This window comes from Thermobia domestica, chromosome 14, assembly GCF_964235325.1.
Source record: "Thermobia domestica chromosome 14, izTheDome1.hap1.1, whole genome shotgun sequence".
NCBI lineage: Eukaryota > Metazoa > Arthropoda > Insecta > Zygentoma > Lepismatidae > Thermobia > Thermobia domestica.
In genome coordinates this window covers 71,866,688-71,890,160 of record NC_137467.1, presented here as the reverse complement: position 1 = coordinate 71,890,160, position 23,473 = coordinate 71,866,688, and the positions used below count along the sequence as shown (strand labels likewise).

The window sequence follows — 23,473 nt, the reverse complement described above, 5'->3', positions numbered from 1 at the left end:
ATATATTCTTGACTAAACAAAACGTTATGTTCTGTACTTTTCTAACCCGCGACCAGCTGTGTCAATTCGTCACTAGAAACTCATATTTAATCTTTATTTCTTTTAGAAACTTACATTCAGACTTTCTTCATTGCAAAAGTTTTCCACAAAGTAAAATTTAAAATAGTGTTAATAATAAAAATATTAACATCTTCACCTCTTGTTTTCAGGAATGCTTACCAAAGCCTTGTCATGGAAAGGTTGGGCACCATTCACAAAAATATCATACGCTGTATACTTGACACAATTTCCAATTTACTTTTATAACGTAGGTACCACCAAAGGATCCAATTACTACTCTACAATGACTGTGGTGGTAAGTTAACCTTTTTCTTTTCAAAATAAATAATTTAGTACCATTTAAATTTCAGAATTATGAGTAGTTCAGAAAGGTAGACGGAACTCAGTAACTAATAAAAATCAAAGATCATGCACTCATATTTTGACATTCAAGATTCAAACTTAAATATATAGGTCAAATAAAAAGTGAAGAGGCTTTAAAACGGATAGGAGAGAAGAGGACGTTTCTAGCCATCATCCTTCGTAGAAAGGCCAATTGGATTAGACACATCTTGGGAAGAAATTGCCCTATTCATACCGCCATTGAAGGAAAGATGGAAGGAAAGCGAGGAATAGGAAGAAGAAGAACAAAAGTGACCGATGATTTGAAAAATAGAAGAAAATATTGGTGGTTAAAAGAGGAAGCTGAAAATCAAGAAACATGGAAGAAACATTTCCAGGCCTAAACAAAATTAAGAAGAAGAAGAAAAAAGAATCTTCGTTAGTTCCAAGACCTGCCAAAAGGCAGAATTCTTAATAAATTGTCAAGCTATAGTTTCCATTGTTATATCGAAAGAACACCAAAGAAAACAAGAAATAAACTACTAGTAGAGGAAAATTCTTACTTAAGTTCAATAGTGCTGAGTAGGAAAAGATACTTTTATTTATTTATTTATTCAACGGAAAATATTACAAAGTCAGAATCATCGTAATTCTCAAACAAATTTATTTTCTCTTATTCATATTGCTCACCGAATTCCATCCTAAACATCATCTTCACTCGAAACATTAACAAACACTGTCTCAACTTCCTCATCATTGCCTTGTCTTACAGGAATTCACACTTTACTCGCGGATTTTAAATTTACTCGCTCAAATTGGCGGAGTAAATGTTATCCCTAGAATAGTCGATTTCCTCGAAGTAACCACGCCAAGAAACACAGCTGTGTCTCACCTCCGATTAAGTGCTTATTTACGCCAGAATAACAGTTTATTCCAATTTGGAAAAACTCGTCTTTTGGATATTAAATTCCGACTAGATTTGATTACGATTCTTATTTTGTATTCTATTTCCCTTCTTTCCTCTTTCCTTAGTTTTTGTTTTGACCCCTTCAAATCGTTTCTACTTTTGACTAATATTTTTGGGGAAGAGGACTTAGCCCCCCTGGCAACGTCTCTGCTTAAAACTTTAATCAATTTCAAAGAAGTCAGAAAAATGATTTTCCACAGAGTGGAAATTATTTATATTCAGCACAATAACTCCGTGTTACTCCAGTTGTGTTAAATTTTGACACAGGCCTGTTGTTACTTGAGCGTGTCGCCCTTTGGAGTTTGAAGTATTACTACGGTAGTCATTAAATCATCACCTGTCATGATAGAGGCTCTTTTTAGAAACACACCATTGGGTGTTGTTATATATATATATATCAGAAGAGATGCAAGGGCTCGAAAAAAAAACGGCTTTTTTGAAAAATCTCTGTTTTTTCTGCTTTGCTTGGGAAATTTTGAGCTTTTTTCAAAATTCTGCTTTAAATTGATAAACCAGATTTTGTTTCGCTTCTCTATAACACAAAAAGTCATTTAATTAGTGGTTGATGCTGATAATAATATAAAACCTCGAAAATAAACCATGAATTTCGAAAAGATATTTCAAACAGTTTTAACAAAAGAGACACTGACCAAAGCTTAAAACTTTACTTTATTTTAAATTATAATTTGTAACTGTTTCGGATATCTAGCATATCCTTCTTCAGACACGATCGAAATTAATGAAAATACAGACATATATATATAAATGTTGTTAAAACAATTAATCCAAAGCAATGAATAGTCTTACTATCAAACAGTTTTACTTCTCAACATATTTACATTATGAATTCCAAAGGATTAATCAATGTATATAATAAGATACTTTTTAACCTCCTACATACAAAAATAAGCAGGGTTGGCAAGAACCATGGTTGTTTTTGAAAATGCCAAAAACCCGTTTTTTGGGGGGAGTTTAAACTAGGATTTTTTGGGTTTAAACCAGGTATTTTGGGTTTAGATATTTTGCTTTATGTATTTATATTACATATTGACAGAAATAAGTTTGTTTCGCCTTGGTGTCATTATGCAACAACTGGGTTATGCTGGAAGAGGTCACATAAGCTTAAAGAAGTCCGGTCAGTAAATTTCTTAAATTGAGAAACTCCCGCCCTAGCCATCGGAAAAATCCCGTTATCCCTTAAGAGATCCGGGGTTTTGGGGCTATTTTTTAGACTTTCAGTCAAGCAGCTATTGCATCGTCACTATTTATCCTAGGATCATGGTTCATACCTCATTCTCTTCAGAATGGAGCTGGCTTTCAGATGATACCACTTGCATGCTCATACCATATACCAGGAGCGGGAAAAATTTTTGTCAAAGGGAAAATTTCGGAGGGAAATTTTTTTCTCGCACTTTGGGCCCCTCTGGAGCGGCCCTGTGTGAACGTAGCCATCTAAAAAAATCTGATAAATAGTACTTGGTATACTGAATGTGTGTGCCAAATTTCAAGTTTCTATCTTGAATACCAAGGGCGGGAGAAATTTTATCAGGAATTCCCACCATGCCCCAAATTACCGTAAAACACCATAATCTCAGGTAAAAAATTTCCTGAGACATCCCTAATTACCCTAGGGTCATGTTTCGCCCATCATTCTCTTTAGAATAAAACTGCCTTTCAGGCGGTATGACTCACGTGTCTCAATCATGTATCTAAGGCGGGAAAATGAGGAAAAACGGGATTTTTTGGGTCTAAATATCCTTTTTTCAACTTTTAGCCCCCTGGACCCCCCTGTTTTAACGCAGAGATCTGAAAGAATCTGGTAAATACTACTCGGTGGGCTGAATGTTTATGCACAATTCCAATTTTCCAGGTGCAAAAGTAAGCCCGCCAAAAAAAATATACCGACAATGTCCCATATTCCCGTATACAGAGGGAAATTTTTAAACATTCCCTGAGACATTCCTAATTACCCTAGGGTCATGTTTCGCCCATCATTGTCGTCAGAATAGAACTGCCTTTCAGGCGGTACCATTCACTTGCCCCCATCATGTATCTAAGGCGAGAAAATCCCTTGAAAGAGATTTTTTGGTAAAATTTTCCTTTTTCAACGTTTAGCCCCTTTGTACCCCCCTGTTTTAACGCAGAAATATGAAAAAATCTGGTAAATACTACTCGGTGGACTGAATGTTTGTGCACAATTTCAATCATCTAGGTGCAAAAATAAGCCCGCAAAAAATAATACCGAAAATGTCCAAAATTCCCCTATACAGAAGTATATTTTGATAAAAAATTTCCTGACACTTCCCTAATTACCCTAGGGCCATGTGTGGCACATCATTCTCTTCAGAATAGAACTGCCTTTCAGGCGGTACCATTCACTTGTCTCCATCATGTATCTAAGGCGCAAAAATGAGGAAAAACGGGATTTTTTGGTTAAAATATCCCTTTTTTTTCAACTTTTTGACCCTTTGGATCCCCCCCTGTTTTAACGCAGAAATCTGAAAAAAAACAGGTAAATACTACTCGGTGAACTGCATCTTTGTGCAAAATTTCAATCTTCTACGTGCAAAAATAAGCCCGCCAAAAATACTTTACATAACCCCCCAAAAAGGTATTACACGAAAATATAAATTTTAAACTTATGACGTCATCACCTCGTATGTCTCGACGCAGGAAGGTGTGAAACCATACGTAATGTCTTCTACAATGCCTCTGGACTTGAAAAACAAAAAAACCCGGACGAAGAAGCTCAAATAGGAGAGTTATAACGCAATGTACCATGAAACACCCCGTATGGTACAAATTGTACCATGGGATCCCCAAAGGGTTATTCCATTATAAATCGTCAAACAGTCCCCAGGTGACCATCTGGGATTTTGATGAAATTTGGCACACAAGTACCTACATCCTTTGTAAGAAAGTCTGTAATGTTTTATTTTCCTGCCGCTACCTGTTCCTGAGAAATTGACCTAGAAGTGTGGCAGTCCGCATAGTGCCTTTCTGAACGCTCTGGTTTTTGTAACTTTGTAAAGAGCAAGAACTCAGTTACTAATTACGTTAGATGGGTCAAACTTTTTCTGCTATAAATATACGCATCGTTGTAATGCAGTAATATGTTGAAAGCGGTATGACCATTTTATATTCTGATATATAAACTGTCAAAGTCAGCACTTTTTTACATTACCGTTTATAAAGCTCATTTTTTAACATGTCACAGATTTTCTAGATAACACAACAAATGTCTCTGTTTCTGCACAGAACCTTACAGGGTAGTGAACTATATGCACCAGTAATGCAGAGCTGTTTACACTTTATTTATAGGATTTGTGGGAGGTTAAAATTGGTATCATTGTAAAAACACCAACTTTTTGCTTATTTTCAGAGCCCTGTTTAACTATGTTGACAGTTAAATATGAGTATGATATTTTGGATGAATATTGGTACTTATGTAACAAATAACTTGTGTGAATTTCAAAACCCTGATGTATTTTCTTCCATTTTACATCATCGCCTTTGTTAACAGGTGTCGGTAGTCTTTTAGGTTTAGAACGGATATGGAGAATGGAAGTAAAGAAGTACGTATTCGCCAGGTAAAATCATTTACACTGATTGGGCACTTGAAAACATATATTGTAAGACTATAAGAAGAAACAATGTGACACATAATCAAATTAATTGTTACAAAATAGTAGAATTCTGTGGTTCAAAATTACAGTTCAGTATTAGTAATAAGAAATTGAGCGTTCAAATAAATAAAGAAACATGCACACTAAGTGAAAAGGAACATAATAAACCTGTGGAATATGATAGCCCCTATAGCCTTCCCTTGGATAGGCTACTGCAATGCAGGATTCCATTATCATTATGGTACACCACGAAAGAATGCACAGTTGCATGGGATTTCTCCCAATGGTGCCCGTGAACCTCGTCCTGTATAACGAAAGTGTAATTTTGGCCAAATTCTAGTAAAACAATTAGCTCTGCTTTCTGAAGTGAAGTTTTTATATTACTCAGGTATGCAGCTTGAGCCTTGACTATGTAATGGTACTGTCTAAGACTATCAATTCTCTGAGTCAATGTGTCACAAAACTCATTCACAGAGAGCTGTAGGATTTGTAATGTCAACCGGTCTGTGTGAACCTAGATTTTAAATTTAACACAGTCATCACCTTCAAGTAAGTGATCATCAAAACGTTTTACTAAATAATCTTGAACAGCCTTCTTCCTTCCACAGTTGCCACAGTAATGTAACCTACACTGTCTGCTCGTTGCACCACACACTGCAATGTTCAGCAGTGTCTTGTAGCTGTGTCCTGATCCAGGAAGGGCATCGACCATCAGTTTCATGTTTTGATGATATTTACACACGCACACACACACACACTGAATGAGTGCCATTTGCCTTAACTGTAATGCACCACTTCGGCCTTGAGGCACAAAACTTTGCAAACCCAATTTGAAACTGGGTTTCTGTTAGCAAAATTCAACATATGTTTCATGTATATTCGTTAGTAGTAGCCTTTTTTGAACTTGAACTTTACCTTCATCTGGATGCACATACATACATTCTTTCATTCCAGGACATGATTCTGCAACACCCGTCGCTTTCATAAATGAAACTACGTCATTCACTAATACCTGGGGAATGTTTTCCGAGGCCTCTGTTCTTGAAGTGATAGGATTCCTTTCTCATTCTAAGTTCTTTACTCTTCGCACTAAATAATTTGAGGCCCTAAAACTCTATGCAGTTTTTCTGATACTCCAAGTTGCAGGAGCAATTGTTAAGATTTGGACTTTCTGTTTATAGGAAAATGTTTTGTGATACTTTTCTACAAGCTGCTGTATAAGCATAGAGAAATTAGCATACCTGTCACATGTCTTTTTAGCAGAGAAACGTAGTGCTCGGTATTCCAAGAACATCTCCTGCACGACATTTGTTATCTGCTTCACTTTCCTCTTGCTGTATCCTTGTCTGTCCCTCTTACTTACATTCTTCAGTGGTGAGCAGCCTACAGATTTGAGAGACACGTTTAGTTGCTCCTGGTGAACAGTGTGTGGTGTGTAGCTAGGATCATACTTATAATCATTATCACTGCTGTTTCTGGAACTGGCACATCTAATACATGTTTAGCACAACTTCAGTCCTGGCACGAGGTTAACATGAAGCTCATTGATTTTGTCCTCATCCAGAGTGGAGAGGAACTCTGAAAGTAAAATTACTTCCATTCTCCATATCCGTTCTAAACCTGAAAGACTACCGACACCTGTTGACAAAGGTGATGATTTAAAATGGAAGAAAATACATCAGGGTTTTGAAATTCACACAAGTTATTTGTTACATAAGTACCAATATTCATCCAAAATATCACACTCATATTCAACTGTCAACATAGTTAAATAGAGCTCTGAAAATAAGCAAAAAGTTTGTTTTCTTGCAATGATACCAACTTTAACCTCCCATAAATCCTGTAAATAAAATGTAAACAGCTCTGCATTACTGATGTATATAGTTCACTACCCTGTAAGGTACTGCACACAAACACAGGCATTTGTTGTTTTATGTAGAAAATCTGTGACTTGTTAAAAAATGAGCTTTATAAACGGTAATGTATAAAAGTGCTGACTTTGATAGTTTATATATCCGAACATAAAATGGTCATGCCACTTTCAACATATTACTTCATTACAACGATGCATATATTTGTTGCAGAAAAAGTTTGACCTATGTAACATAATTAGTGACCAAGTTCTTGCGCATTAAAAACTTAAACAATCAGCGTGTTCGGCAAGTCATGATGCGGACTGCCTCGTTTCTAAGTTAATTTCTCAGGAACTTTTAGAGACAGAAGAATAAAAAATTACAGGCTTTCTTACGAGGGATGTAGGTACCTGTGTCTCAATTTTCATCAAAATCCCTGATGGTCGACTGGGGATTTTTTTCTAATTTCGGTGATTATATATGGACTGACCCCAAAGGGTTATTACTCTAAATGTAAAACAATAACGGAAAAATATGTAAAATTTAAAGATCAACGTATCATAATCAGTACGCTAAAATTGAGGTATTAAATTACAAATTTAGTACATACATATTATTGAAAGTACAATCCAATCTAATGTTGGAAGCAACGTAGGCAATCGATAAATTTTGCCAATTTATATCAATATATTTAAGCAAACTTGGCTTCTTTATAAAACAACAGGAATTCAGGCATGCAGAAATATACAATTTAGGTTCGTTTCGTATGTTCAGTATCCTTCGTATGTTCGGTATGTTCGCATCCTTACGTAATACCGAGGTTATCAAGGAGAAGACTTTCGCTTGATCCGCTAAGTTACATCCGAACCGCTACTTTGTTTACGCATGAATGAAGGATTGTGGTTCGACCGAGAATTGAACATGGGATACCTTGATTAAACGGTGAAAAAGAAATAAAACTAATGCAGATGGTTTGATGTGGGGAAACGTCACCATGAAGTTCACACGATTCGCATTTTTCGTTCTTTTTATTTTTTGGTTTAAACCAGTTGTTTATTTTTTTAAAAAAAAAAGATTGTGTAAACCAGCCAACCCTAAAAATAAATACTTCTTTTAAAAAATACACAAATAAGTAGCAAAATTCTACGTAGTATTTTTACTTCAAAATATTTCATACCCTCTTTTTGGAACAAAATGAAATTAAAATAAAACATAAGAAAAATACTTAGATTTATATGATACACTTAACGGCTACACATCTAGAGTTTTTGGTTTTGTATATTCTTGAAATTCTACAATTTTATATAAGCACCATCACGGTTTACTCAGTCCTCAAGTTTCCTGTATTTTTAACAAGAGGGATTCAACATATGAAGGGTGTGAGGCAAGAACATGGTAACCCATAATTTTACTATTTTAAGAATTAGAGATTTTGTGCTGCACAATCCATTTTGAAAGTCAGAAAGCTGATTTTTCACATAAGACTATACATGAAGGATTAAACGAAGCGGTATGCGTTGCTGTCTATCTGGTGCTGCATAACTCAGCAATTGAAAATGTGTTAGTTACCATGTTCTTGGCTCACACCATTCATATCATTATGGAACTCTCCCCACCCCGCCACCACAAAAAAAAAAAAAAAAAAAGACTACGGAATATATTTAAGTTAAATACAGCTGCACAACAAACATGACTGAGTGGAGTTTTTGCGCTTCTATCGGAATGTCCGGGATTCAATTCAGCATTCGACCATTCTGACAAAGCTTTTCTTCATTCCATCTGTGAAGTAGAAATAGTGCGTGTACTTCTGATTTGGCCGACTTCCTTTCTTATTCTCAGTCTCAGTCTCAGTCTTGTCTTCGCGGGTTTTGATTTGTTGAAGTGTCGGGCTATTGCCCCTGCCTTCCATTTCTTTTGTGTCTTCCTTGGCTTTGTTTTCCGACGTATATGTGGTGGTGGAGTCGCTACTGTCGCGCCCTCCTGTGTTTTTCCCTGTGGCTGGTTTGTTGGTTTACGATTCTCTCACGGGGGTCGTGGCATTCTGTGAAGTCTTCTTCGTGGGTTTGCATTTCCTATTGCTCTTATTGTGGGGTTGGTTGAGAGTTCTTTCTTTCTCCAGAATTTGGTGGATTGATGTCGTCTAACTTCCTCAAGCAACGGGAGGTCCAGGTCTTCGTGCAGTTGTGCTACTCGCGTGTCCCTGGAGTGGCCGGTTATGGTCCTAATCACCTTGTTTCGCAACACCTGCAGTGGACGTAGATGTGTTCTATACGTATGCTGCCAGGCATTGTGCCCGTATAATAGTATCGGTGTTTTTAAATCGTTATTATTACTAATTACCAGCAGTGACGGTTTTGCGAAGGTTAGGGGGGCGGTCTTTCGGACTGAAGCCTGTTCCCCAAAATTACGGAATGTCTAAAACAAACGAAATATTTATTAGTTATGCCTTTACTTATAAACTTTAAGCTCCTGTCGAATAAAAATTACGTATGTTTAGAAAAACTAAACATTAGTAAGAAAAAAACTCTCCCAAAATACTTTTCTAAATCCGCCACTGGTTCTCAGTATGAAATGATCTTCAAGGTTTTATCCGGAAGATTATCGCTAAATATATAAACGAAATGAAATACTGTATTAGTTATGCCTGTACTCATAAACTTCAAGCTCCTACCAAATAAAATTGGGACATTTTAGAAAATGAAACAATCAGAGAAACCCATCCCAAAGTACGTTTCTAAATCCGCTACTGATTATTTGTATAAATTAGTATTCAACGTTGTATCCGGAAAATTATTGCTAAATCGTTGCACAGCTACAGTATAACAGAAATGTGGAAGTGCGGTTAGACGGATATATTGAAAAACGTACGCTTTGACGGATATATAGAAAAACGTAAGTTTAACTTTTGTGCTAGAGACTAGAGTACTAAGGTCTTAAAAATGAAACACAGATGACAAACTGAAGTGATCCCGAGAAGAAAAAAAAACGTCGATAACTCAAAAGATTATATATTTATTCAATAAAATCGCCGTTAGCGGCAATAACCTGCTCAATCCTAGACCGGAAACGAGCGCATGCCCGTATCAAATGATCTTTGTTTATATTGAACATGCTTGCAGTTATGGCATCTTTCAGCGAAGTAATGGTGTTATGAGGTAATGGTGATATTTATTGGTATCACGCTCAACTGCGCCCCATAGTAATAATACATAGGATTAAGATCTGGGGAGGCCATAAGTTCGGGGTGATGTGATCATGGAAATTTCCAGCCATCCAATCTTGCGTCGCCATCGCTTTCTGTGAAGGAGCGGAGTCCTGCTGGAATATGTGTGGTCTGTTCCCGCGGACGCTATCAATCCAGGGTTTCACAATGGTTTCTAATGCTTCGATGTAGGCAGCAGCATTAACCCGAAGTCCTTGAGGAAATATATGAGGCGGCATCACATGTCCTTCGTTGCTCACGATCCCTAACACCATAACAGTAGCTGGAAATTTTGTGTGCATAACACGGGGAGCTTCTGTATAATCTCCACATAGCCATCTATCATTTCTGCGGTTGGCTTTTTGGTCTTGATCATTTTTTTTTGTCCGAGAAAAACCACAACATTTTTGGATCTTCAGGGTGCTTAAGCTTATTCAAAAGACGCTTTCCACGGATAGCTCTCTGTTCCCACGTTTGTGCTTACATAAGCTGCCCTCTGCGCATAACGTGAGAGAGATATGGCAATATCTTTCCTGAACCAGTGAAACATGCGAAAAGAGAATAACGAAGATTTGAGAAGAATAAATTTAAGTACAGTGTAGTGCTACTTAAATAAGAACGTAATGCTACTTGGTAGAAGTGCTATTACTGAACTTTATGGGTATTATTGCAGTGAGCAAGAACTGCCTGATGTTAGTAACGATTTGGTGAACTCTGTGTTACGTACCAAATGTAAACTCAGATATCATTTTGATTGTTTACATGTAAACAATGATCAACATGAGATTTTGAAGCACACTAACGTTGAATGTTATCTCGAGAAGTATAGCGAAAATGAAGAAACCAATGACGAAGCGAGTAAGTCTCGATCTATGAATAAAAGTGTTAAAGTTAGATCAAAAGAGATTGTAGTGACGTCCGATGTAATCATTCCTGATTGCAGCTCAGGTTTACAGAAATTTTTAATTTTTTTTCTGTAAAGATTTGACATGGTGATACAGGTGTTCCGAAACGATAGCAAAGATTTGGGGTAGAAAATTTTGAATGATAGGAAACATATGGGTGACAGATCAAGAGAATTGAAGGATGACATTAAGATTATGGGAGAAGAACTCAACGAGGAGTGAGGTGGTCACACAAAATCATTTCATTTTACTTATCGACAAATAAAATATATATTTTTCTTTAAGCCTGTCACTTTCTGTCTTTTCTCAATTATTTACTTAAATTATTGTAGATGATAAATTAATATAAAGCTTGGATCTTATTATTGATGTACTTTTTCTTTTGTGATCTTTTTTTCTTTTCTTTAGTTCAATCTAATTGAATATTTGGCCGTCATTGCTGCGTCAGTTGTCCTGACTTTACTGTTTGATATGCCGTTCCAGGAGTTAAAAAATGTTCTTACCAAGAAAGGTAAATATTGTTTTTATAAAGGTATATATTCTCAGTAATATTATATTTGAAACAAGCGTGCAGTGCAGACATAGCAGTCAAGAACGCCTCATTGGCAAATGATGAACTGGAATACGCTTTATGGAGCTCCAATCTCAATAGTTATTTGAAAACACAATCTAGTACCTTACCAGTAGCGTAGCTAGGATTTTAAAAGGGGGTTCAGTGAAGGAGCCACTAATATTTTGAAGGATCCACTGTCAACTACTTCATCTCTTTTTTCCTCTGTTCATATAATGTACAGAGGAAACATGTCGAGCGCCCAGGTTGGCAACGGTTACGCCGCGACCGCAGCGCCAGGCTGTTGGTGGTGATATGCTCCTCTGTACCATCTAAAGAACACTAGAGCGACAGAGTGCAATGAACTGAGCAGTGATGGTTTAACATGGCGAACCTCTCTAATTTCTAAAGAAAGTAAATCGTTTGTGTTCGGTTATGTGATGCTAACATGATTAAAATGGCTATTATTATGTTTTTTTTTGTTTTTTTTGGCGGGGGGTTGTTTTAAAGCCTCCCCATACTCCTGCCGTTGCCAATTGCTTTTGGACTTACTATAGGGCAGTCACAACTTTGCCTTTATTTTCTCTCTTTTATTTTTATTTCAGTTTATCTCTCTCTTCTGTTCGGTTTTGGTTCCTCAGCAAGTTGAAAATGAAACGACGTTCCACGGTTACGCCGGCTAGGTTAAAGGAGACAATGAAGATGAGAAATGAGTGAAAATGGTGGAATGAAGAAAGTAGGAGGAAACGGGAGAACCCCGAGGAAACCCACGCATGCGATGTTTGTCCACCACAAAGTTCACTTTGCGGGAGCAGGGTTTGAACCCGAGACCCCATGCACCATCCTCAGCAGGTTGAGTTGAGGCATATTTTTCTAGCATGGTATCTAATACTTTAAACCATGCCCTTTAATATACACTTTTTTTATTTATTCTTTATTATATTATATTATTTTTTTATAGAAACAGATAAAAGAATAATACAATTCACACATAAGATAAAGTTTCCCTTTTCCATTTGTCATTCATTAAAATTTTAATCGGTTGCACTATTTTGGGTTGCTTCCTCTACCGCCACCTGAAAGTAAACTGAAAGCATTATATGAAAGTAAAATAGAGATACGTTGCGAAGGAAATATTGGTTTGTACAAGTTTCTTTTGAGTTTTTCTTCTGGTTTTTATTATTTTATATTATTATTATTATTATTATTATTATTATTATTATTATTATTATTATTATTATTATTATTATTATTATTATTATTTGCTTCTTGAGGTCGCAGCAAACATTCACATTTAAGACACAAATAACAATACGACACTAACACTGACACTAAACACAAAACAAAAGAAGCGTCTTTTCTGTTCCAGGTTTCGTTCCAGGAAATGTTTTATTATTATTTGTGGACAGAATTATGTATATTAGTGTTTTCTTTTTTTAATGTAGTTTGTGTCCTGCTCTCTCCTTCTTTTCTTTTTAATTCTTCTATTCCTCGTATTTCTCACTATAAGCTTTGTTAGTTCTTCGAACTTCTGTAGCTTTGTTCTATCCTGTTTGATTTTTTTCCATGTATCTTATTTGAGTTCATCTCTGATATTTGTTATATCTTCCCTTGTTATGAAGCGAACACAAGTCCATGTTACATGTTCGGGTGTCTAGGAAATTCCACAGATACATGTCTGATCTACTTCTATTGTGTTCCCATATAAATGTGATTTGAAAGAATCATGGCCAGAAAACGTCTCCATGATCTCCTTATTTAGGTTTATCATATTTTTCCTTATTTGTATCGTTAATATGTATTCTTTTAGTTTCTGTCCTTTACTTGAGTTTTCCCATTCCTGTTGCTATTTCCTTTCAATAATTTTATGTAACTCTGTTTCGTTTTTGGAATTTGTGCTAACATTTCTAAAATTTTTGTCATTTCGTAAATTTTCGTCCATATTTTGTAAGCCTGTCTTAGTATACCTGGAAATGTATGGGTTCTTCCTGAGTCAGCACCTGAAGAGCCTCTGTTAACATGGTTTTTATTACATCCAGAGTTCTTATAAGTACTACCCCTATTTCTTGTTGTTTGTTTTAGTTTTATATTCATAAGAAGTTTGTGACACTGGCACAATAACTAAGCATTGGAATGTTCCCTGTTTTGTTATAAGTTTGAAATAACTTCCTAGAGATTAAGTAGTCCCTTGCATTGATTGTTAGTAATTTGTGTGCTACTTTTTTGCTTTTATTCGTAATCTCTTCTACATGTTTTCCGTAGTTTAATTGTTCATCTATCCATACTCTCAGGTACTTAAACTCTTTAACTCTGTACTTTTGTTGGATACCCTTAGAATATAACTTCTTTGAATTTTCTGTCGAAGTGTATACTTCGTTTTTGTTGCAGAAAGAATCAAGTTATTTGTTGAACACCATTTCTATAGCTTCTCTAATACTATGTTTTCTAATCATTCTATTTCGTGTCTTGAGGATGCCGACAACACTATAGCTATGTCATCAGCATATCCAACCACTCCTTCTGTTTCTTCAAGTCGATTGAGACATTTCAGACATGGATCTATTATAATATCCCATAATGTTGAGCCAGTTATGGATTCTTGTGGACATCCTTTCGTATTGTACGTAGTTATATTTTTATTTGGTGCTATATATGTTACGTTACTATCAGTACAGTAATCCATCATCAATTCAAAGGAGGACTTTGGTACTCCCATTTCTTGAAATTGCTTGAATAATGATGGCCATAATAGGCTATCGAAGGCCCCACTTATATCTGTGTCTACTACCTGATATTTCTCGGTCTTACCCTTTTCAATTAGTTCCAATAGTTTCCTTATTACAGTCTCAGTACTTCTTCCTTTACGAAAACCATGTTGTAGTCTATAATTTTCTTTATTTGTTTAACCTTTGTACGATTACTGTCTTGGAAAGTTTGAAAATTGTACTGCTCCCAGCCACTCAGTGCCTAATTGGGGATGCAATGTTGAGTGCAACTGGATGCCTTCCACTCACCATCTAGAATGAGTGGGATGAACTTTGATATTAATTTGCGAGAGGTTTCTCATTTGGGGATAAATCAAATAACAATACGTCCACTTCATTAATTTAATATAACTGAATTTAGTTATGCTTATGAGTGTACTGTAAGATTTCAGAACGCTAGTAACGACGGATATTAAGAATCATTTGCCAGACGGGTACAGAAACGGTCAAGTATTGAGCTTTTGAACCCTGAATCGGTGCCACACATACCTGGATGAACTGGTGTCTTTCCCTCGTTGCTCCGGCGTTGAACTCGGCTCCTTTAAGCTGAATCTCCTTGCTGTTGAAAGACGAAAACGAGCATTAAGGTATGGCTCCTCTCAATGCTACTCTCTGCGTGATGTTCCACGTCGTTAGAATGATTTGAAATATGAAGTATTTTCTCCTCCTATCATCTGGCTGATTCTCGGATAGAACTTGGTTCTCCAAACTCGAACCAACGAATGATCACTGTAACTTGATCATAGACTCCACTATCGACTTCCCATGAACTTCCATGAACTTCCATCAACTTCCATCCACTCTCCCAAAACCTTTCCGTCCTCCAGTTTTGTTTAGCGTTGTCCAACCTCCGTCGTCTGCTTGTCGTCTGCTGCAGCACGTGCAACACCGTTTTCACATGGAGAGACAAATTCCTTCCATGTGTCAAGACTCAAAATTGCAATCCTCGACACGTTCTGATTTCCCGATTCTAAGCAATTCTCCGCACATCCGTAATCTCATGAAATTCGTGAAATCTTACAGATTCACTTTATACAATTTCTAGAATCTGGCTAATGTGAGGATAGACACATTGTCAACATTTCCTTCCTACATTGCCAGACTCTCAACGAAGACATTCTTATACACATTTGTTTACAACAAACTGCTGACACAAACATTTGCAACATTGTGCAGCTTGCACTTACTCACATATACAACATTTAATTCCCATAACCTTAATAAATGATTTTGTGACATAAACATTAAAATAGAATCAAAATATACAAATTACTTTACTCGAAAATCGAGTACTGCCACATGACCCCCCTTAAAAACTTGGTTGCCTCGCAATCCAAGGTAGACCTCGTTAGAGGGCGATTTTCCATAAACACCCTGTACATCATATAAACTGAATCAATATTGAAAGATAAATATAAACTTGAAATAAAATAAAATATGTATTATTATGCAGAATAGTTATATAAACAGTAATCAATATTCCTTCACCTAAAATTATTAAAAATATATATTTGAATCTTTAATCTTCTTTTTTTTCTTAATTCCTATAATTATAAAATACAAAAACTTCAAATGTAATCTGGCAAAGTATATGCTCACGACATCTAGTGAGTTTTCGCTGAAATACTTGCTCATCACATTTGGTCAAGAGTGATTGTGCATAATTACATATATGTTCGTTTGCAAGTACTCTTGAATTATCTTCTCTTCGCAACAACGCTTTTAGAGTTTCATGTTACCAAAAATTTCCACTACTCTGTCTGTCCATACGTGCCAACCAATAAATTTATTGGCCGTATCAGTACTGGTTCAACTTCATTTATTTCCACCGCTATGTGATTGGAAATCTAAAAACAAAAACTTGTGACATAGTTTTAAAACATTGTTAGTTAATATTTTTTTACATTAGCACTGTAATACTTGAAAATATAATTGTTTTATTCTCAACATAATTTTATTCACTGACATTTTAGCATGAACGGAAATAAAATCTTGCCGCAGGGCGTTGGATATGCTGTAGATACTTCCAGCCTAGTAACTGCAAGATCAACACTTTTCAATCAAGTTTCAGTCAAGGTTAACCTGACTTCCTTTTCCTGCCTTTCTGTTCGCGCGTCACTGTTGAACGGGTAACATCGAGTGTTAATATTCACTAGCAATTATTTTGCTATTAGTTTTAAAACACTGTATTTATACAACAACTACGTCGCACGATGTCTGTGAATATTCTTATCCATGCCGAATGTTTATTGGATTCACAAAAATTGTTCCAATTCTTGATGTTTACTTTCGGGATTTCGTGCGGGATCTCATGCACTGCAGTAGTGTTACCGATACTCAAGGCTCATGCTAGTACTCAACCTTTACTTTACCAATCTGGCATATCCGTTTGTGATTAAAATATTTAAAATGTGATATATTAAAATTAATAAAATATTATAAAGTGATAAAATGTTTAAAAGTGAAAATGTTATTGGTTAATACGTGATATATACTTAAATGGATATAATTACTTTATGGACATTACACAGGATTACACAATGGACTATTTACTGGATTATCTATATGGGTAAGTACAAAATAAAATTTACACGCGAATATATTTATTTAAATACTATGAATATTTACTCCTTCTTAACCTATAATTATTATTATCCCTAACACTTGTTAACTGCATACAAAAATTGATTGCGATTCAGAGAAAATGATGGATTTTACATTTCCTTAAAATCCTGAAGGCTTTGGTTGTTAAATACGGCAGCCTGACTTGCCGTATCATCCCAATCAAAATTTGGCTACAGCTAGCACATTTATTACTATCTATATACATGGTTTTCTAAAAATCTGACCGGTTTTCAAAATTTTAAAACTTAATTCTTCTTCATACTTGCATTTGATAGGACTATCGTGACGTGATTCTCTTTTTTTTTCAATCAATATTGAAGACGTGACTATTTTTTCTCCTAGATCATAACAATAGACTACTTATTTATTATATTATTTACTTATTTACTTATTTGCCTAATTACGTTGTCTAGGATGGCCATTTCCATAACAATTTCACTAGGTCAACAATTCAATTTATTATTAATTACTATTAATCTTCTTATCATATATTTATTAACTTATTACTCTATACTTATTACTACATTAAAATATTAAATTATTAAATTATTTTAACAATGCCGACAGGGCCTATAGCTTGTGAGAAGGATTTCTTCCGAAGAAAGTTCAAAACTACTTCATATTTCCAACTCAAATACGTACTAAATCTGTTCAGGGCTTCTCGTGTGCAGGAAAATCCTCTGCATGTCCCCGATAACATTTCTTTTTTTTCTTCTATTCTTGCGCTTTATTCATATATATTCATCTACTTCTTATATTCTCTTAGACTACTCCTAGCGCTAACATATGCATAAATATTCATCTATAAATCTATTCATCGATGCATGCTTTATTCTATAAACTCATTATTTACTTCCATTTTCTTACTCTTATTTACTTATTACACATTATTCATTATTTATTTCTCTCTTCTTCTCTCTATCCACATTTATTATTAATTTTAGTCTATGTTATAAATCTACTGTTGCTTATTTCTTTACGTCTAACGTCTTTAATTGTTTACTTTCCAACTCTATCTTCTACTAAAATTTCATTCTTCTCACTACTCACACTCCTAAAACCAACTCTTTTCCTCTTTCTTTCCTCCTAACACAAATGAACCGATTAATCTAGACAATTCTTACATTATAACTAGAAGAATATAACTATATTCTATTTCTCCTATATTTTAGATGCACTACTAACATCTCTCTCTCTTCTGACTATCCTACTATTCCCTAGGATATCAAAAAATTACTCACTAATTATTACTATCTTAATTTTAATCTTACGCTAAGGGACTGGCTAAAAATGAAGGATATCTCCACCAAAAAAAAATTTGCACGGCTTTACACGTGATGTACGAGTCAACTCCTGTGTCTCTTTTCAACAATCACGGAAGACTTATGTGGCTCAATAAATAAAATATTCTCATCGACGTTCGGTAATCGCCCAATTTCAACTCGACGAGAATGGGATGTCCTTCCTGATTAGAGTTTCCCCTAATGAAAGGTTTCGCCTAATTATCAGGGTTTCTTAATTTTAACTTATGTCTAGATTAAATCTACTTCAATTGCATCATTCATTTCTTGTTGTTTTTTTTTCATTCTTGCCTTTCCTTACATCTAAAATCCTAATGCAAAAACTAATCACAAAATCATTCATATTTCATTTTCTTTGTTCTGTTTTCTTTTCTCCATAGTCTTTCCTACTTATTCTTTTTATTACGTCACTATTAAAATTACATTAAAATTATATGCCATAAAGACATACTACAATAAAACCAATTGATAGTCAGATTTTCCTCTTCCAATATTAATAATGCTCCTATAAATTCCCATATATACTTATGTCCTCTATTACTAAAACAAAATTTCTTACAATCAAAGTATTAACCTAATCTAACTACTTAAAACATTAATAATTACCAATATATCTTCTATACACTTTTACTTCACTTCTCCCTAGTTTTAATTAACCTAGCCTTACACACAATATTAATAACTACTGATATTTCTACTATTACCCTATATATATTCCTATTCATAACTACATCTTAATATTAAATCCTACAGTACTATATACATTAAATTATTGTTATTGTCCATATCAATAAACTCTCGTATTCACGTCATATTCTAATGCGATAACCACGGTGTTCTTTGCTGAAAAAATGTAGCAAAGGCTACCAAATCTAATGCTGATTTATCACTTGAAATAACAAACTTCGCCTGCTTTTCTAGTTGTGCAAGAGTTGCAACAAAATCAGATACCTTAATTGCCTGAGAGCATTCAAACTTATTCCTAAAACGTGATAACCATTCATTTACTCGTTCTTGAGGAGCACCTGAACTAAACAATGCACAAACCTTGTAATTTAACTGTTCATTCTTCATGGCAAAAAAGATAGATTCACGCACTATTGTGTTCGTTTTGGCAATGCCCGTTACCACAGACAAGAAATGTCGTCTAAAACCTAAGTCAACTAATTCATCCACACTAAAGTTTTTCTCATGAAACTCAATGAAATAATAATGCTTATACTTTCTACCAAGTACATTATCTCTAAATATCATTTCCTTTCGCTCATTATATGTTGGATTGAATTCCACAAAGTGTTTCAAAACACCCAAGTCTAAATAATAGTATCTTGACTTTGTAAACATAGTCGCCGTTTTCCCATTATCTTTTAATACGGGATAATGCACCCTATGATTGTTCTTTAAAGATAACATTGTAAGATCTTAGTGCTATTTTCTACTTATTGAATACTAAATTGTCTACTTTTAAGATTAATATAGATTATATTTAATCTATTACACAGTAACTGCTTTGTCTTTGTTATTCTTCCTGCTCTGCTCGTAACCTTGAAACGGAGCAAATAATTCGAGCGGATCTCGACGTAAAATGAACAATCGTGTGCCGTCGTGTCTAATCGGCCACACTCGTGTTTAAGCACTTGCGCCACAATCGTCGTTCGCTCAGCAGATCCTGACTGAATCATGCATCTCGTTCTGTGCGTAACAACAAAATTATTTCACTACTTTTCTTTTCTCTTATTATTATTATTCTAAACTTGTAATATATTATCACTATATGTGTTACTATTATTAACCTGAAGATTATAAAACAAGCTACCATGAAATTACTACGTTTGGTGAACGTAATACGTTATTTAATTTAAAATATCACTGAAACACATTCCTGTTATACAACCGAGAATCGAACTCAGTCGTAACACTTGTTATACTGTTATACTTGATCGAAGTGAGGGTGGGATGGGTGGGTTTTTTTTACTAATAAAATAAAATTACTAATGTAACGTACAATTACCATGAATGGGTGGGTAGGGAGGGAATTAATTTTATGAATGCTTAAACTCTTGAACGCTTAAATTTTTCTGAAATCGCATAATTCACAAATATCACACTGGAATCGCTACCATGACTTTTACGTCTAACAGTATCTCCATCATGGGTGGGAAAGGAGGGCTTTAATTTTACTTACTGAGATCTGATCCCAGCTCTACACCATGATGTCTAGTTACTACTTAAATCTTACAAATAACCTCTGCTGGGCATCGAACCCTAAGCATCTCGACCATGAATGACTTACTACTGGAATCGTACCTTGATCTAAAAGATCTTAAGACCAGCATCTCACCACCATGGGTGGGAAGGGAGGGCTTAATTCACTACTATTTAAATCTACTGGGACCGTTACTAAGGCGTAAGCCACCAGCGTCTCCAACATGAAAACCCCAAAATGGGGATAAATCGAATAAAATATGTGTACTTCATTAATTTAATATAACTGAATTTAGTTATGCTTATGAGTGTACTGTAAGATTTCAGAACGCTAGTAACGACGGATATTAAGAATCATTTGCCAGACGGGTACAGAAACGGTCAAGTATTGAGCTTTTGAACCCTGAATCGGTGCCACACATACCTGGATGAACTGGTGTCTTTCCCTCGTTGCTCCGGCGTTGAACTCGGCTCCTTTAAGCTGAATCTCCTTGCTGTTGAAAGACGAAAACGAGCATTAAGGTATGGCTCCTCTCAATGCTACTCTCTGCGTGATGTTCCACGTCGTTAGAATGATTTGAAATATGAAGTATTTTCTCCTCCTATCATCTGGCTGATTCTCGGATAGAACTTGGTTCTCCAAACTCGAACCAACGAATGATCACTGTAACTTGATCATAGACTCCACTATCGACTTCCCATGAACTTCCATGAACTTCCATCAACTTCCATCCACTCTCCCAAAACCTTTCCGTCCTCCAGTTTTGTTTAGCGTTGTCCAACCTCCGTCGTCTGCTTGTCGTCTGCTGCAGCACGTGCAACACCGTTTTCACATGGAGAGACAAATTCCTTCCATGTGTCAAGACTCAAAATTGCAATCCTCGACACGTTCTGATTTCCCGATTCTAAGCAATTCTCCGCACATCCGTAATCTCATGAAATTCGTGAAATCTTACAGATTCACTTTATACAATTTCTAGAATCTGGCTAATGTGAGGATAGACACATTGTCAACATTTCCTTCCTACATTGCCAGACTCTCAACGAAGACATTCTTATACACATTTGTTTACAACAAACTGCTGACACAAACATTTGCAACATTGTGCAGCTTGCACTTACTCACATATACAACATTTAATTCCCATAACCTTAATAAATGATTTTGTGACATAAACATTAAAATAGAATCAAAATATACAAATTACTTTACTCGAAAATCGAGTACTGCCACAATATGTTACGTTACTATCAGTACAGTAATCCATCATCAATTCAAAGGAGGACTTTGGTACCCCCATTTCTTGAAATTGCTTGAATAATGATGGCCATAATAGGCTATCGAAGGCCCCACTTATATCTGTGTCTACTACCTGATATTTCTCGGTCTTACCCTTTTCAATTAGTTCCAATAGTTTCCTTATTACAGTCTCAGTACTTCTTCCTTTACGAAAACCATGTTGTAGTCTATAATTTTCTTTATTTGTTTAACCTTTGTACGATTACTGTCTTGGAAAGTTTGAAAATTGTATTTAAGAGGCAAGATGGTCTGTATGCTCTTGGATCATCATTCATTTTGTCGTCATTCTTTTTGATTATGACTCAGTTGGCTTTCTTCCAGTTTTTAGGTGCTCTCCTCTGTTTTAGATACAAGTTGCACAGTGTGGATAACTATGAGGCCCATTTTTCCATTTCATCCTTGTACGTGGGTCAATCAGAAAGTTAGTTGCACTCCTTCGTAAATATTTTCGGTCAAAGACTATTTTGATGAAACTGTGTGGCAACTCTGCAGACATGTAGCTGTATCGTCTGACGTAGTGGCTTTTACGACGCAGTGGAGGTGTTCTGATAATAATTAGTCGTAAACATGTCTCGACGGCTGCAAGTGGCGTCCAAATTGGATATACGTGCAGTGATTCGCTTTCTGTGGGCGAAAAGGTGTAACTGCACTGGAATTTATCGGCAGTTGCATGAAGTGTATGGTGAAGAATGCAATATCACGTCAAGCTGTCGCGAAGTGGTGCAACATGTTTGAGAAAGGGAAGTACAGATACTGAAGATGCTGAGCGCGAGGGAAGCCGGCCACGACCAACTGTGACAAATCCGGAAATCGCTGCTCCCGTGAATGAACGCATTCTTGCAAAGAGACGCATAAAAATAGACGAACTTTCAAAATGACGAAAAGCCGCATGACGAGGTGAAAGCTGAAGCCCAAAACTGGTTATCGGGCATTGGAAGTAATTTCTTTGCAGAAGGTATAGATAGAAAAATTGTACCACGCCTCGACAAACGCTTAAATAACGGAGGTTATTACGTTGAAAAATAGATTGTGAATGGAACTTTACGAAACAAATGAAGTTAATGTAAAATTTCTATCCTGTTTTATTTTCCTAAGCAGTGTAACTAACTTTTTGACTGACCCTTGCATATTTCTTATTTTAGTTCGTACGGTCCTGCGGCTTTCTTCTTTTTCAGCATTTTTATATACACGATTATCTCTTCGTTTGTAGTTTTTTGTATTTGTTCATTTCTCGCTGGTATTTTCATTTGATTTCGTGCCTGTGTGTGTCCATCGCTGTCTTTTGTTGAGTCGTCAGTCGGTAAGAGCTTTGTCATTAAATAATTTACTGTATTTTCGCAACAGTTGGTATACTCTCCATTGTCCATTTTGAGGGTAGAAAGTATTTTTCGCTTGTTAAATTTGTTACTAATTATTTTATAGGGTTCACCCCAGATGTCTAGATTTATGTTTTCCTTTAAAAATGCTTTTCAACTTTTTAAATTTTGTTTCTTTTAATTTATCTTGATATTTGTTTTTTGTTTGTCTATATATTTCTAGTGTTTTTTTGTTTGAGTTCGGCTTGGTATAATTTCTTTGCTTTTCTGGTTTTCGTGTTTAGATTTTACAACTCCCCATTCCAAAAAAAAAAAAAAGTTTTAATCTTTTTGTCATGTTGTGATTTTTTTTTCTGTTAAAGTTTTATATCGTTTATTATTTCGTCTTCTATTTTTACTGACAAATAATCTACACCATCATCATAATTTATATTCGTCAGGTTTATGTTTCTCCAAAATCTTTCCCAATTTATTCTT

The 23,473-nt window shown here is 35.4% G+C and overlaps 1 protein-coding gene across 1 annotated transcript in view; it reads left to right on the top strand.

Moving 5' to 3' along the window:
• LOC145670618 (O-acyltransferase like protein-like) overlaps positions 1–23,473 on the top strand; it is a 41,316-nt gene that overhangs the window by 8,011 nt on the left and 9,832 nt on the right. Inside the window, exons 2-3 of the mRNA XM_081739409.1 lie at positions 210–355; positions 11,343–11,445. Of these exons, the coding sequence (XP_081595535.1) occupies positions 210–355; positions 11,343–11,445 (249 nt within the window). The remainder of the gene's footprint in view (positions 1–209; positions 356–11,342; positions 11,446–23,473) is intronic.